The sequence below is a fragment of the Bacillus rossius genome, chromosome 2, assembly GCF_032445375.1.
Source record: "Bacillus rossius redtenbacheri isolate Brsri chromosome 2, Brsri_v3, whole genome shotgun sequence".
NCBI lineage: Eukaryota > Metazoa > Arthropoda > Insecta > Phasmatodea > Bacillidae > Bacillus > Bacillus rossius.
The window spans coordinates 115,567,090-115,582,826 of NC_086331.1; the positions used below are offsets into that span (position 1 = coordinate 115,567,090).

Here is a 15,737-nt window from a genome sequence, read left to right on the forward strand (position 1 = left end):
TTTAATAACTTTAATATATTGTGTATACCATGTTATTGTGAAACCAAAACAAAAGATTCATTTAATTCTTTTTAAATAAAACAGGGAACCTATAGACCAAGCTACTTATGTAGTGTTTATTTATTTATCATTTACCTTTATCTATTTAAACGATCCTCTAGCTCCCAAGTTGCTTGTGTGCAGGGAGTATAAAATTGTCTTGTTCACCACCTCGTGCCCCCTCTGGTAATACTTGTATTTTTCTTTATTATTTTGCTCAGCTGTTTCCTAGGCCTTTTTTTTATTAAATCTAAATAATATAATTTTAGGGCAAGAGGGGCGTATCAGGTGGATAGGAAGTATTTTTTATATTAAAACAAAAAATATTATTTATATAAATATATTATATACACATATTGTAATAACTACAAACAGAACTATTTACCACCAAATATTTTTGCATAAAAACATTGTCACTAACATAAGGCATTGTAATTTGGATTCCTGTGTGTTTAATGGATTCAACTTCAAAAATAAAAATATAATTCTTGAATTAGAATTGTATACAAATAACTAACAAATTAACCATAATTTAATGGTTGCCTACATCATATTCTTGAGTAAAAACATTGAAATGTCTAAATGCAGCTACTTGGCATTCAATTGGATGGGTTAGTTGGCAAGTCACAAAAAAAAAGAACATCACTATTTAATTTTAGGTAGGTATAGGTTATATTTAATTACAATTTACATCACATTATGTACTTAAAAAAATATTACCTGAATATATAGAGAGTTGCCAACTTTAAATTCTTTTTTCAAAAATCATTATATTTTTGACTTACAATACCTGGCAACTAACCCACCTAATTATTTACAAAAACTTGATACATTGAACTGGTAATGAAATTGCTAGGTTTAGTAATTTTTCAATGTTATACAACTCCACCTGGTTCAATTCCTTACAATGTTTAAACATGGGCCTTGATATGGTAACACTAATTTTTTTTCTGCATTGGCAAATATTGCTAACAGAGCATACCATGAGAGAAAAATGTAATAAGTGGTCTGCCAATTCTTTATGTTTTTTTTTAATATTGCTCTATGTAGTCTTACAAATTTAACAATGTCCTGGTGATGTTGGCTACCATTCCCGAGAATCTTAATTTTTATCAAGAGTACAATTGAAAGTTGCTATTGCTTATACATATTATAGTTTTCAAAATAAATATTTGTATGTACCTGATAAAATTACTTAAGTAAAATAAGTATGTGTCTGCCATTCATCATGGTCTGACTTATTTGCAATACCCAAACAAATTTTTTGGGGGTTAAACAAACTGATAAATACTTTTAAGATAATTACTGGGATACAAATTCAAGCCAAAGTCTATAAATTTACATTCAGTATACAGCTTTCAGAATCTTTGAATACCACTAGCTGATAGACCATGAATCATGCAAATAAGTATGAACAAATAATATTTCAAAACAAATCACACATTTTTGCTATAAAAATCTTAAGCTCAATTTACTTAGCACACAGCAGTTTTAAAATTTTACTAAGCATTATTAAGTCATTAATTGTTATCCTCTAGCAACACAGTTTGTCAATGCACAAGGCAATAATACATTGTGTGCGATAGAGCTATATATAGTTATGTCAACAACAGCTCAGCATTATGCTTTTCTCAAATGTAAACTTCACAGCCTTAAAAAAAAAACTTTCAGAATCAAAAACCAAAAACTTAGAAGTTACATGTTATTTCTTAATTTCTGGGTTTTAGAGAGCTTTAATACGCCATTAAAAACCACCCAGTCCACCAGCAATATGCCAGTAACTTTATTAATACATCCACATATGCTGAATACCACTTCAATTTTGCAAACATGTATTTAAATGGAAAATACATAGTATTAAAAGAATTATCACTTACATCAAACTTCAACAAACTCTGCCTAGCCTTCATTTATCAACACTGTCACTTTTTAAAGTAAGAGATAAAACCGTAAAAATAGGGAACAAAGAAAAAAAACAACTAGCAGAACTTTACAACTATGAAAGAAGCAGTATTTAACAATCACTGGCGTAAATAATTTGTCAACAAAATAAAATATTTAAATCATGACTTCATTAAAACAATAAATTGAAATGTATACAAGTTTTGTTTATACTACATTAAAATCAGATGGTTAAGATACATGCAAAAGATAAACATAATATGCTATACTCAATGCATGTACATTACTAGTATAAGTAACACATATTATATTACTTTATATAACTTGAAAAATTATATGACACTTCATATTAAGCTGCAAGTCAGTTGTATCATGTTACAAACTTACTAATGAAGTGCAATTTGTTTTACTGCACATGTTTACTAATTTACAAAACATGTTCATACAGTGTTCATACAGTATACAAGTAAAGTATTAAATTTAAACAAACTAAAGCAGCCAATCAAGAAATTATAAATACATATCTTTAAGTTTTTAAAGTATACAGACATTGTGTTTAAACATTACAAATCTACACATACATACACAGCATATTTCAAACAAAGTTTTGTTTAGGTAAACATATACTAAGCAATTCATTTGGAACCCACCATGTTTAATGCACATAAACTGAATTTCAAACATTCCTCACAACATTTTCTAGCAAAGTTTGTTAATGTGCAGATAATTATCAAAATTACATTTTATTACCTACAAACACTTAAAACATCAGAGTCAAATCAGTGTCTATGCCCAAACTTTACCAAATACTACTACTAATACTACTACTACTACTTGAACATTCCTGCACTAAAACAGGGTGGAATTTTTGGCAAGTGATGTAAGTCACAAAAACTCAAAATGGACTAACAACCCTGTTAAATACTAGGCAGTGAGAGCCATAAACTGGCCAAGAGCTGTGGGTTCTGATCCACAACATTTTGCATCACATTGTGTACTTGAAAACTATTCCCTGACTTCATAGAGAGCTACTCAATTTGAATTATCTTCCCGGACTTCATAGAGAGCTACTCAATTTAAATTATTTCCCCTGACTTCATAGAGAGCTACTCAATTTGAATTATCTTCCCGGACTTCATAGAGAGCTACTCAATTTGTATTATTATCCCGGACTTCATAGAGAGCTACTCAATTTGAATTATTTTCCCTGACTTCATAGAGAGCTATTCAATTTGAATTATCTTCCCTGACTTCATAGAGAGCTACTCATTTGAATTATCTTCCCGGACTTCATAGAGAGCTACTCAATTTGAATTATTTCCCCGGACTTCATAGAGAGCTACTCAATTTGAATAATCTTCCCGGACTTCATAGAGAGCTACTCAATTTGTATTATTTTCCCGGACTTCATAGCGAGCTACTCAATTTGAATCATTTTCCCGGACTTCATAGAGAGCTACTCAATTTGAATTATTTTCCCGGACTTCATACAGAGCTACTCAATTTGAATCATTTTCCCGGACTTCATAGAGAGCTACTCAATTTGAATTATTTTCCCAGACTTCATAGAGAGCTACTCAATTTGAATTATTTTCCCAGACTTCATAGAGAGCTACTCAATTTGAATTATCTTCCCGGACTTTATAGAGAGCTTCTCAATTTAAACTATTTCCCCGGACTTCATAGAGAGCTACTCAATTTGAATAATCTTCCCGGACTTCATAGAGAGCTACTCAATTTGAATTCTTTTCCCGGACTTCATAGAGAGCTACTCAATTTGAATTATCTTCCCTGACTTCATAGAGAGCTACTCAATTTGAATTATCTTCCCGGACTTTATAAGAGCTACTCAATTTAAATTATTTTCCCGGACTTCATAGAGAGCTACTCAATTTGAATAATCTTCCCGGACTTCATAGAGAGCTACTCAATTTGTATTATTTTCCCGGACTTTATAGAGAGCTACTCAATTTGAATTATTTTCCCGGACTTCATAGAGAGCTACTCAATTTGAATTATCTTCCCGGACTTTATAGAGAGCTACTCAATTTGAATTATCTTCCCGGACTTTATAGAGAGCTTCTATATTTAAATTATTTTCCCGGACTTCATAGAGAGCTACTCAATTTGAATATCTTCCCGGACTTCATAGAGAGCTACTCAATTTGAATTATTTTCCCGGACTTCATAGAGAGCTACTTTATTTGAATTATCTTCCCGGACTTTATAAAGAGCTTCTATATTTAAATTATTTTCCCGGACTTCATAGAGAGCTACTCAATTTGAATATCTTCCCAGACTTCATAGAGAGCTACTCAATTTGTATTATTTTCCCGGACTTAATAGAGAGCTACTCAATTTGAATTATTTTCCCGGACGTCATAGAGAGCTACTTAATTTGAATTATCTTCCCGGAAACTTTGCATTTTGGACTTGCACCACTTGGCAACTAACCCACCTAGCAGTTAATGAACATTTGATATACTGCACTGGTGGGAACAAAATTTACCTCATTAAACAGGCTAGGAGTGAAAATAACACTGTAAAAGTAATATTTAAAAAATATAAAAACTAGATTGTGCACTGTGTGAAAGGAAAATATTTGTCAAAAGGTTTTGGAGGGAGTAGTTTAAAGAATAGTGGTAACTGAGAAGCCGAAAGAAAAAGGTAACAAAAATACAACTGGGCATGCAGACAACAAAGACTGAAGGAGACAGCAGAAAATATGATCACTGGTCACACAGAAAGAGAAACATGCAGGAACTAGCGTGGCAATACAGGAAACAAGACCGGCTGCGAGGAGAGTTATTTACATGCAGCCACATTGAGATTACGTAGTACAGAGTCTTTCCACTTTGTGCAATGTTTTTCAGATAAAGGCCATGCAAGTAATTATGCTTTCCTACCACCACTTAGAACATAATTTTTAAAAGCTGATGGCTAGAATATGGAAACGCAGGCTTGGAAGTATATCCATGATCTTTAATTCAAGATGACAAACTCCCAATAACTAATATGAGTTTTCTTAATTATTAGACTAGCCCTTTCCTGCATAACACCCGGTCCTTTAAAGCACTCAGTTGAACTATATCGGAGAAAATGTGTCTGGATGTAGGGAGAGTACGTATAATTCGGTTTGACATACAGTTGAAGTTGAAATATTCAAGACAAATGTAATTTATATGCCTCTAATTGTCAGCAGTGGCATTTGAAACATAGAAAACTTATTTCTATAGTTTTATATCCAACATGTAAAACCCGTGAGTTTTCTTAACTTACTTTTCATTATGAGTCAAAATTTTTTAAAATATTTTTAATGACTTTTTGTTGAGTCCAAAAAAAAGTTAAAAAGAAGTATACTATAAAGAAAGAAATGTTACCTTAACTTCAGGAGTCTGCAGGAGACCTTAAAACTTTCTTGCAATAATAACATATCATTCTGGTCTATCTAATGTTTCCTAATATTTTTATGAATTTGTATGAAACACACCTCATCAGTTTTTGATTATAAATCAGATATATTTGCTTGCTGGTAATTTTTTTTCTATACTTGGACTATTACTGGTTACGGTCATCCGTAGACTATTGGCATCGAGAAGTGATGCAATGCTGGAAAAAAACTATAGCATAAAATGCTTACATGGCCAAACATCGTTATTTATTTACTATATATTAGTATCCTTTATTTTCATTACGAAAGAGATATGTAAATATGTTTCTCACAAGTCCGAGAGGATTATATAGAATGAGTCGGAATTACACCGTCAAATGTCAGCTGCATTAAATACGACTTATGGTCTAAAGTGCTTCTCAATGCTGGTATACGTCTTCAAAGTTTTAATTGAAATAATTTAGGGTAATACCTATATCTTCCACATACGTTTATGATGTGTTACTACCCCCAATAAATTCAATGGAATAATTTTGCAACAGCGATAAAATTTGCAGTGGTTGTTGAACTTCAATTAAACATAATCCAGACGCAGAGTGTTCTATCCTTAAATACCTCTTTTCTACCCTTTACAATAAAAATGTTGTTCAGCTCCAGCTTTTGCTGTGACGAACCTACGGCCAAAGTTTGTCGTTCACATTCAGAGTCATCCTATATATAAAACTGAATCTAAATTAATGTTTATTACACCCACATAAATTTTCATTCAAATCCTCGTTCATACACATTGGAAATAAAGTCTCTTATCTGAAGGCCACTAGTACTCAAGTTCAATTACATTTTTAATAAATAATGATTAAAAAAACATTGTGTTAACTATTTGCAACAAATCATCCAACATAAGAGATGAGAGACTTAATATAAATAATAAGGAATTTTAAGTGGATATGCTTAAGAAGGTAAAAACTGTATTTTTTTTCTTTTTAAATTATCTAATTAGCTTTTAAAAATTTATAATCAAAAAACTTTCTTTGGATAAGGAGAATAGTCTAAAAAACATTCTTCAAAAGGAAAATTTGCTTGTGACTTCACACAAACAAAGTATGTACAAGGCCTAACAGAATATTGTCCAAGAAAATAGCACGGAAAACACACAGTACAGCGCTTATTAAAGGTATCTTATTTTAACTAATAAATTAAAATTTTTAATTTGCTATGTATCAAAGTATTACAATTAAATATTTCCTGTCAACTACAACAATGTAGATTGGATGACTCATTTGTTATGGTAAACATAATTTTTAACAAAAAATCTCTTCACACTTTATGCTGAGCATTTTCACTGAAAATATTTTAGTTTGCACAAATATAAACTAGTCCAGTCAATGAAAGGTTGTAGAGAGAACTGGAAGGAACACAATTTTTGACATTGGGACTTAGTTTATTTAGACTTGTTAGGAGGTAAACATACTGAAAATCCCTACTCCTAGAAGGTGAGTAGGGGTATGTATAAGGTCCCTTTCTTCTGTTTTTCGTTTTTATTTCGAAAACTATGCATCCTAGCGAAAAGACCACTCTATACAAAATTAACACATGTTCCACATTTGTTCTATTCACTTTATCACTATCTATGCCCCTTTTTTGAGCATTCATTGACTGGACTAAAGTTTCTGTATATCACATGTGGTCATACTTATTTCTAAATTAACTTAACATACTGTAGGCCTGGTTCTCCCAGAAAAGGTTGTCATGGCTGTAACCCTAAAATTCCACATTCAAGTATTTCATAAAATGTGACTTACTGCTAAATCATAATTATTAGTCAAAATTTCATAAACTAACAATAAAATTCTGTTGGCACTCACCCATATAATTTTAGCTGTACAGATGAGTTGAATTTCAACTTTGCTATCAAAAATTTTAAATGTATTTGAGGTTTAAACTGGCAGAATAAGAATCAATACCTTTACACTTAAATCATGAACACGTTCACTGACAAATATTGTGATAATACATAGAGTACAAGTAAATTATGACTAACCATACCAGCTTGTATCAAATAGAGACTTGAAAGTGTGTTACCCTGATGGCCCTTCGAGGTTACCATCAAGTGAGACATGAAAACAGTTTCATGGAAAAACAAAAACCCAAAAGCAATCACAAAGTTTAAACTAGAAACAGTCTGGAATTCAACAACCCCACTAACAAGTGGGTTTAAAATAATTACTTAAAGTGACATACAAACCTGTGTTCATTTTTTCCAACCATTGTACATATTATTTTATGTATAAAGATTATCAGACACACAACTATTTAGTAGATAACAGCAGTTGTTTGAACAAGGAAGACTTCTTAGGGTTTCAAAGACATAAAAACCCAAAATACTCTTGAAAACATAGGGTTTTTGTTGTTTGTATTCAAAGAAAAATGTTTATGGTTAAAATACTTGCCTAAGTTAACATATAATATGCCACACAAGTCAAAATCAAAATTCCATCAAAAAAGTTCAGGAACTTAAATAATGCTGGTAAGTACGTCCTTAACATGGTGTAATAAATTCTTGCAAAGTCCACAGCATACAACAAACTGAGATGTGAATACACATTCTCTTGAACAACACTTGCAGTTTGACAGTTAGCCATTTCTATTACTTTCTCAAGTATTTATAAAAATTGTTCCTTAAAGGATTAAAGGAAAAAAAAAACATAAGTTACACTGTTTAACATCATAGGTGAGGTGCTTAGCACTAGTTAGACTAGTTTAAGTCACTTACTGGATATCCAGTTGCACAATAAATGAATTGAGAAAAAATGTAATAAACATGCAACATAAATATGACAAATATGGCATTAATGACCTATGAATATATGCAAAAAATAATCTGAGAAAACAAACACACAAACGACACTAAGTGTATATATAAAAATTATTTCATTGTAATAAATATCCTATACTAAATAAAATTAACAAAATTATATCATCTCAATAAATCAATATCTGACGAAATAAATTACATGTGCTAGTAAAACTTGAGTTTAACCGAGATTCTCATACGGAAAACCGATAACAATGCAAGTTTAAATCAGCAACAATTCATAATACAGTACATAACAAATAATAATTTCGGTAACAGCAAAGAATTCAACTAAATAATAATATACTTAGTTGCAGTAAATGTGTCAGTCTTTATACACTACATAATGCTAGTTTGTTACACTGTGCAGTCAAGAAAATTCATCAGTTAGCGGCTCAGCAAAACTCCAATCATTAATCTGTAACAGTCAGCACTCCTGTGATGCACAGTATATAAAGTTTCTCATTACTTATTTTTATTTATATCAAACTTGCTATGAATATTGAAGTGAAGAAATCTAATTTTTTTTTTCTTTAAGAGTTATGATAGTTACAGAATAATAAAATCTGCAAAGCACTTACATACACTAAGATAAAACATTTGTATTAAAGCTTACTAGGAAATCATCATCAAGCTTAATAAAGCTTAATATTCTAATAATGCTAATTTTTTCTTGTAAAAATGAGCAAGTCTGTGGTACCATATGCTATCTTTATGTAGCAAACTACCGGCATCTAAATACTTTTGCCAGAAAGTAGAGAGATTAGTCAAGATTCACAACCACTCATTGATGAAGCCAGTCAACCAGTCCCTGATGGAGGATGTGTCTGTGTTGGAACTTTACTGCCCGTCTGTATGGGATTGTTGCTCAGCTGAGCCAAAGTTTCCGGTGTGGCGTTTGCTTTCAAGAACGAGTTTTCCAGTTCCAGCTGACTGATCCTTTCCATCAATTCAGCTATCTTCTCCTTTAGTACTTCCACTTCTTCTCGCACAGCAAACATTAGGTGGCTTTTCACCAAATCCTGAAATGTAAAAATAGTTAGTTGTAGCCTTATCATTAGGCATAAGCTACACATATAGCCCAAAGTGGGAACTTAAATATATGTTTTACTTTTCCTTCTTTTGTAAAAATTAAATACCACACTTATGAGGATTGGAATGATAAAACTCATCTTAATATATATAAATCTTGTGTCACAATGTTTGTCCTCAATGGACTCCTAAACCACTTAACCGATTTCGATGAAAATTGGCATTTAGGTGTAATATTTTCCAACTTGAGAGATAGGATAGTTTTTATTTCGATTAATGGTCTTAATCTTATAATTTTAGAGTTTTCTAATGTGATGTATGTATGAGTTGGCAGAAAATCACCACGGCAACGGCTGTAGCATTGTTGATGCTTAATTCGTCTCCATGGCAACGACTATTTCATTGTTAGTGTAGTCCTCATCACTCATTAAATACAGACCACCAATTTTTAGATATATACAGGTAAATAACTATACACTGGTAGAACAAAGTCGGTCGGGATTTGAAAGTGATATAAATTATTCAAATTAAGAAGACAATTACTAACTATATATATTGTTATATATATATATATATATATATATATATATATATATAATTAATGGTCTGTATTTAATGAGTGATGAGGACTACACTAACAATGAAATAGTCGTTGCCATGGAGACGAATGAAGCATTTTTCTTCGGTACATTACAAAGCATTGTATTAAATTTTTGTCAAAATTAATTAATTTTCATTTTATTTCATTTATTATAACTGTAAATAAGAGATTTGGTCTCATTTCCCCCTCCCCCCCCCCCCCCCCCCCAATTAATACAACCGTGCGAAGCCTGATCGGGCAGCTAGTTTTGATATAAATTTGCCATAATACAAAGTTACCAAATCAATAAAAAAATTTAATATTGAATATTAATTGACAAACCCTAGCACATTACTTGATTTTAATATAAAATAATTTAATTACTAAATAATAAGTATCCAGTAGATAAAACTTATCTTTAAGAAAAATTTTATTTTCATATTCCATTCACAATTACCAACTGTTTGATAACCGTTTTAAAAACATTCACATCATAAAATGTTATTTTATACTAACTACTTTTTCTTAGCTTCCTTCAGTAAAATTATTTAATTCAAACAATGTTATAAAAAAACATTTGAAAATATTTATGTATCATGGGTTATAAGTTACAAGATTCTAATGACATTCAAGCATTTTAGGATATATCCTACCACAGCTGTGTTCACGATTGTGAACTTAGAAAAATAATTTTCGAAGTATTTACATTTCAAGTATTAGAAGTAGCAGCTCATTTTACCACACTTATTAAAATCACATTCACTGATTTTGATATACAAAAAAAGAGGAAAATTCCCTACCTGGCCGGTAATAGTTATTGTTTATTTCTGGTTTTGACTGGAAATATTTCTCATTACCTATTACTAATTTACTTTTTATTTATTTACTTCAAATCTTTCAAATTTTATTGAATCTTTAATCATATTTTGCTGATATTTTAATTATTTTAGACACAATAATTACAAGGTTTGTACTCCTTTGTAACTATAAAAATTAAGGACTTTCAAGGACTTTTTAAAGAAATTTTAAGGATCTAACAAAAACCACTCCAATTACAATTAGTTTTATTTAAACACAAAATTTTAAGAAGAACATAATAATATTTCAGGACCAGATTTCAGACTTTATGAAGATAGAACACAAAAAATAAGTCGAACTGTTTTTATAATTGACAGGTCTATGAGACATGGTCAATCACAAATGTCAAGTGCTGCAAAATAAGTATCATTAATGAACACTGAAGATATTTCTACTTCTATTTACATTTTATGTAATTGATCATTAAGTTTATTTTTTGACTTCACATAACTGGTTTTTATTTTCAACAATCATTTTTTAAATCATATTTAACATGATAAACAAAACTCAAGAGTCCTGAAAGACTTTTTTTTTTTGTGAAATCTACACGTTCTTCTTTTAATTAATTTTGCAACAAGCCACTATTTTTCCCTTTGGTGCAATAAAAATGCAGGATTGTTTCAGATGATACCAGAAAATCAGGATTTTTAAGGACAATAAGAACCCTGAATTACCATAGTTATGATCATGCTACAATGTTGTCTTTCAAAAGTTGGTGAAGGGTTTCAAACCTAGACTCAATAACAAGGGTTTTGAAACAAGGCGAACTAACAGCTAGCTGTGAACCAGTCTTTTGGGTAGCCCAGTGTGAAGCTACTCCACCTCATGAGCATACTCTACCACCACTGAGGCCTGAACTGGGGCATTTACTAAAGTAATCTTAGGATAACCTCGCCCCTGAAAAAGTAGAAGTTACTTATTTTCTACAAAACAACCAGGATGCATTCTTCCTGGGGGATACTGATCTTGACAGAATGAACTTAGTCTACCATTGCATCAACACAAGCAATGAAGAACCAATACGGCAGGCACCACGATGGCTGCCTTTAGCAAAGCGAGAGGAGGCCGAGAAGATGATTACAGATGTAAAGAAGGATGGGGTACTACTAGAGCCATCGGCGAGTCCCTAGGTATCCTCAGTCGTCTGGTAGCAAAGAAGGATGGCAAACTGAGGTTTAAGTGGACTACTGGAAGCTGAATGGCATCACCAAAAAGGACCACTACCCTCTTCCACGTATGCATCACACACTTAACACACTTGCTGGCACTAGGTGGTAATTGAAACTGGTTACTGGCAATTGGGGCTTCATCCAGAGAGCAAGCAGAAAACTCCTTTCTCAATAGGAAGTGGATTGGATTGTTCGAGTTCACTGTGCTGCCATTTGGATTATGTAATACTCCTGCCACTTTCAAAAGACTGATGGAACTTGTGTTGCATGGCCTGACACAATTCTGGTATATCTGGATGACATTATTGTGGTGGGGAATACTGTGATAGAGCATCTACAAAATCTCCAGGAAGTTTTTAACAGGCTTTGACACATATCATTGAAGTTAGGCCCTACGAAGTGCTCTTATTCCAAAACAACGTAACATTTATAGGACATGTGGTATCACAGGATGGAGTATGAACAGACCCCGAGAATATCCAGTCGGTCAAGGAGTGGTGTCAGCCCAAAAATAACCATGAGGGTAAGGAGTTTCTTAGGACTTCATGCCTGGGTTTGCAGCTATAGCCAGACCCCTGCATCAGCTGACTGAGGAAAAGAGATATTTTTGTGGACTTAAGGGTGTGAGGCTGCCTTTCATAAGCTTAAGAAGGCACCGTGTTCTAGCCCCATACTCGCCTACTCCCATTAGCATGGAGAGTATATCATCAACACAGATGTCAGTGGAGATGGGCTAAGTGCTGTACTTTCCCAGGTTCAAGATGTAAGAGAATGAGTTATCGGGTACTACGGCAAAGCTTTATCTCAGCCCAAATGCAACTATTGTGTCACAAGAAAAGAACTTATCGCTGTAGTTAAGTCCCTGCAACATTTTCACAAGTATTTATTTGGGAGAAAATTCCTTACACACATTGTACACATACTGTACTTAGTATAGGAGAAGTTTCAGATAACATCCAACCCAAATTGGTTGTACCAAAGTGGAGGTAGTTTTCCTTGACACAGGCAATAGTGCTTCTATTTCATCAGTACCATAATGATTTCTCTTGGAGAAAGGTAAATTATTACAGGATGTCCACAAATATCTGGTGAACTAATTTCATGACTTTTTGAGGAACTTTTAATTAAAAAAGTATTAGCAAAAAAAAAAAATATCAAATCATCAGTTCGAAAATTTTTGAGATCAAGCAGGTAGAGAATGTCTCCAGAAAGTTAAAGAAAAATGATGTAAAATTCTGTGTGATGCAAGTGGTAATATTAGGAGTTCTGTACTGACAGTCAACGAGGTAAATACATTCGAAAAAACAGTACTGAAATTCTACGACGATAATAGGGGGCTACACCTATACAGTAATCACCAAATGTGAACTAAAATTTGGGTATTAGAAAGGATCAGGGGAACAACAGGTAGAGTTGTTAATTACAAAGCTGGAGGGAAATGCATTGCAGTGAGGCATGCAAAAGAAAAGCGAGTGGAAAAATTTTGCGGATGCAAAATAAGCCTTTTTTGTATACCTACAAACTGGAGGAATTGCTGCAGTCAGTGAATGAAGTAACCTGTTAGCGAGAAAACATTGCAGCGGGAACTGCATGCAATGAACATTTGGAGTGGGTCACCTCGCAAGAGACAATTGCTCACACTGAAACATGAAGCTGCACGTCTTCAATGGACTAGAAATCATCGGCCGTAGATAGTAGCTAACTGCCGTAACGTAATGTGGTATGAAGAATAATGTTTTTGTCTGTATTCCAATGACACACGTCGTCAAGTGCACCAAAGGCCAAATGAAGCATTTCATCCTGGATGTATGCAAGGTCAGGTTCAAGCCTGAGATAGGTCTGTGATGTTTTCGGAGTGTTTTTCGTATCATGGATTGAGCCCACTCACTGCATTGACCACTAACATGAACCAGCATGTTTATTTAAACATTATGGATGATCAGCTGTTCTCTTTCAGTCAACATCTGCATGAGTATACCCCGATTTTTCAAGAAGACGACAAAGATAATCGGGCTGGATGCATATGTAACTGGTTTTATGAACACTCCCCCACCCTATTACATCTCTATGGCCTGCAAAATCACCTGACTTGAACCCCATTGAAAATCTGTAGGACATGTTGAAACAGCAGGTTAAATGCAGACATCAGCATCCCCGCATTTTGATGGAATTGAGCAATCAAATCCTCAGCGAGTGACTTAACTTGGATGCGACATACCTGCAAAACCTTGTGGACTCACTTCCTAACCGAATCCAGGCACTTATAGAGTCCAGAGGCAGAGTTAAATGGTATTAAATGATGCTTCTAATGATTTCTCCACGGGTGACTAATTTTTGTCTGGTGAGCTTACCATTAATAATTATTTCTTGACCGTAACTGTATAAAATTACCAAAATGTGAAGTGGAAACAAACAAGATGTTAAGTTATATCCTAATTATTTTTCACATTTAATCAGAAGTATTTTGGGAAATAAATTTTTTCTCCACTTAAAAAAGATGGCATTATTTGTGTCACGTCAAGTAATAAAAGAAAAGGTATCTAAACCCAGGTATAAATATAGCTTCTCTTATAAACAAATCTGTCCTGCTTTTCCACGAAATAACCAAAGATATGAAGATAAAAGATGCATAACTTTTTGTTGTATGCACAGCACAAATAGCACAGGTGTTGATAAATAAAATCAATTGGCATCATCATACAAAAACAATTACTAAGTTCGAGATATTGCGAAATTATTACTGAAATTAGTTTCCTGAGTTACAAATCTTGACATACCACGTGAATATTCAGAAATGGTTTTGATAAACTCATGCAAAAAACTGTATTTCACAACAAACTTTGTTTTTTAACAAAAATCTTTAAATATTGCCTAATTTTGTAGTTTTTTTGCAATTTCGCACCTCATAATTTTTTGGAGTCCCTAGTGATACGCAATATGGATATAAACTGATACAAACAGATTTTATATTTTTTTGTAAATAAACTGTATGTCTACAGAAATTGCCATATTTGTAAGTAATTAGTCAGCACCTTAAAAAGATTTTTGGTAAGCTAAAAAAAATAAATATTTTACTTCATACAATTTGGATACTGCAAATTAACGAATAGGTACAAGATTCAAGTATAGCCACACATATACTGATTGAGCACTACTAATGAGAGTCAAAAAATAAATACAATTATGTTTTTACATATTATGCAGTCCCTCTTAAAATATTTGGCCCTATTTATTTACATGAACACAAAAAAATGTAACATAAGGTGTTCTTAGGCAAATGTAAATAATAAATATTTCAAAGAACAAACAACTAAAAAGGCTGATTCTATATACGCGATAATCTCCTCACCCCAAATAATCTTGGGCTCGAAGCTAAAAAGTACCAATAAAAACCAAGGATAATAATAAAAAAATTACATTTTATCAACTTTTATCTATAAATTAGTGTTTTTCCTCTACAGTATTTAAAGAGGATGGAGAGGAACTGAAAAACACCTTAGCTATGACTTTGTTGAATTTTAAAAATTTTGTCTGAATTAAAGCATAGAATATAATTTAGTGAACACCCATGATGATAGTGACTGGCTGCTGCAAAGATTTATCTGTAAAGTCATTGGTATTTAGTATGTATTGGATTCAATTTTGAGAATGATTATGGCAAGAAAACTGTTGTATTTCAGTTCACCAAAACTTGTGAAAAGAAAGCGGCGGGGTTAGGCAGTGTAATGCTTTGTCTTCACAAGGCTACAAACACTGCACTGTATCAGTTGTTCATTGTTCACAGTATGGTAGCCGACCATTTACTGCATTTTTCCACAGTGTTGTTGGTCCTCTCACTTTCATAAGTTGTTGGTGTTACCTTCATTGCAATTGTGGACATTTCTATTGCATGGTATTCTATAAACGAGCCCA

The 15,737-nt window shown here is 32.7% G+C and overlaps 1 protein-coding gene across 1 annotated transcript in view; it reads right to left on the minus strand.

Moving 5' to 3' along the window:
• Positions 1-379: 379 nt before the first annotated feature.
• Positions 380-15,737, minus strand: part of LOC134529654 (putative mediator of RNA polymerase II transcription subunit 12) — a 69,790-nt gene continuing 54,432 nt past the window's right edge. Inside the window, exon 3 of the mRNA XM_063363973.1 lies at positions 380-9,208. Coding sequence (XP_063220043.1) covers positions 8,987-9,208 — 222 coding nt within the window. The 3' untranslated portion in view covers positions 380-8,986. The remainder of the gene's footprint in view (positions 9,209-15,737) is intronic.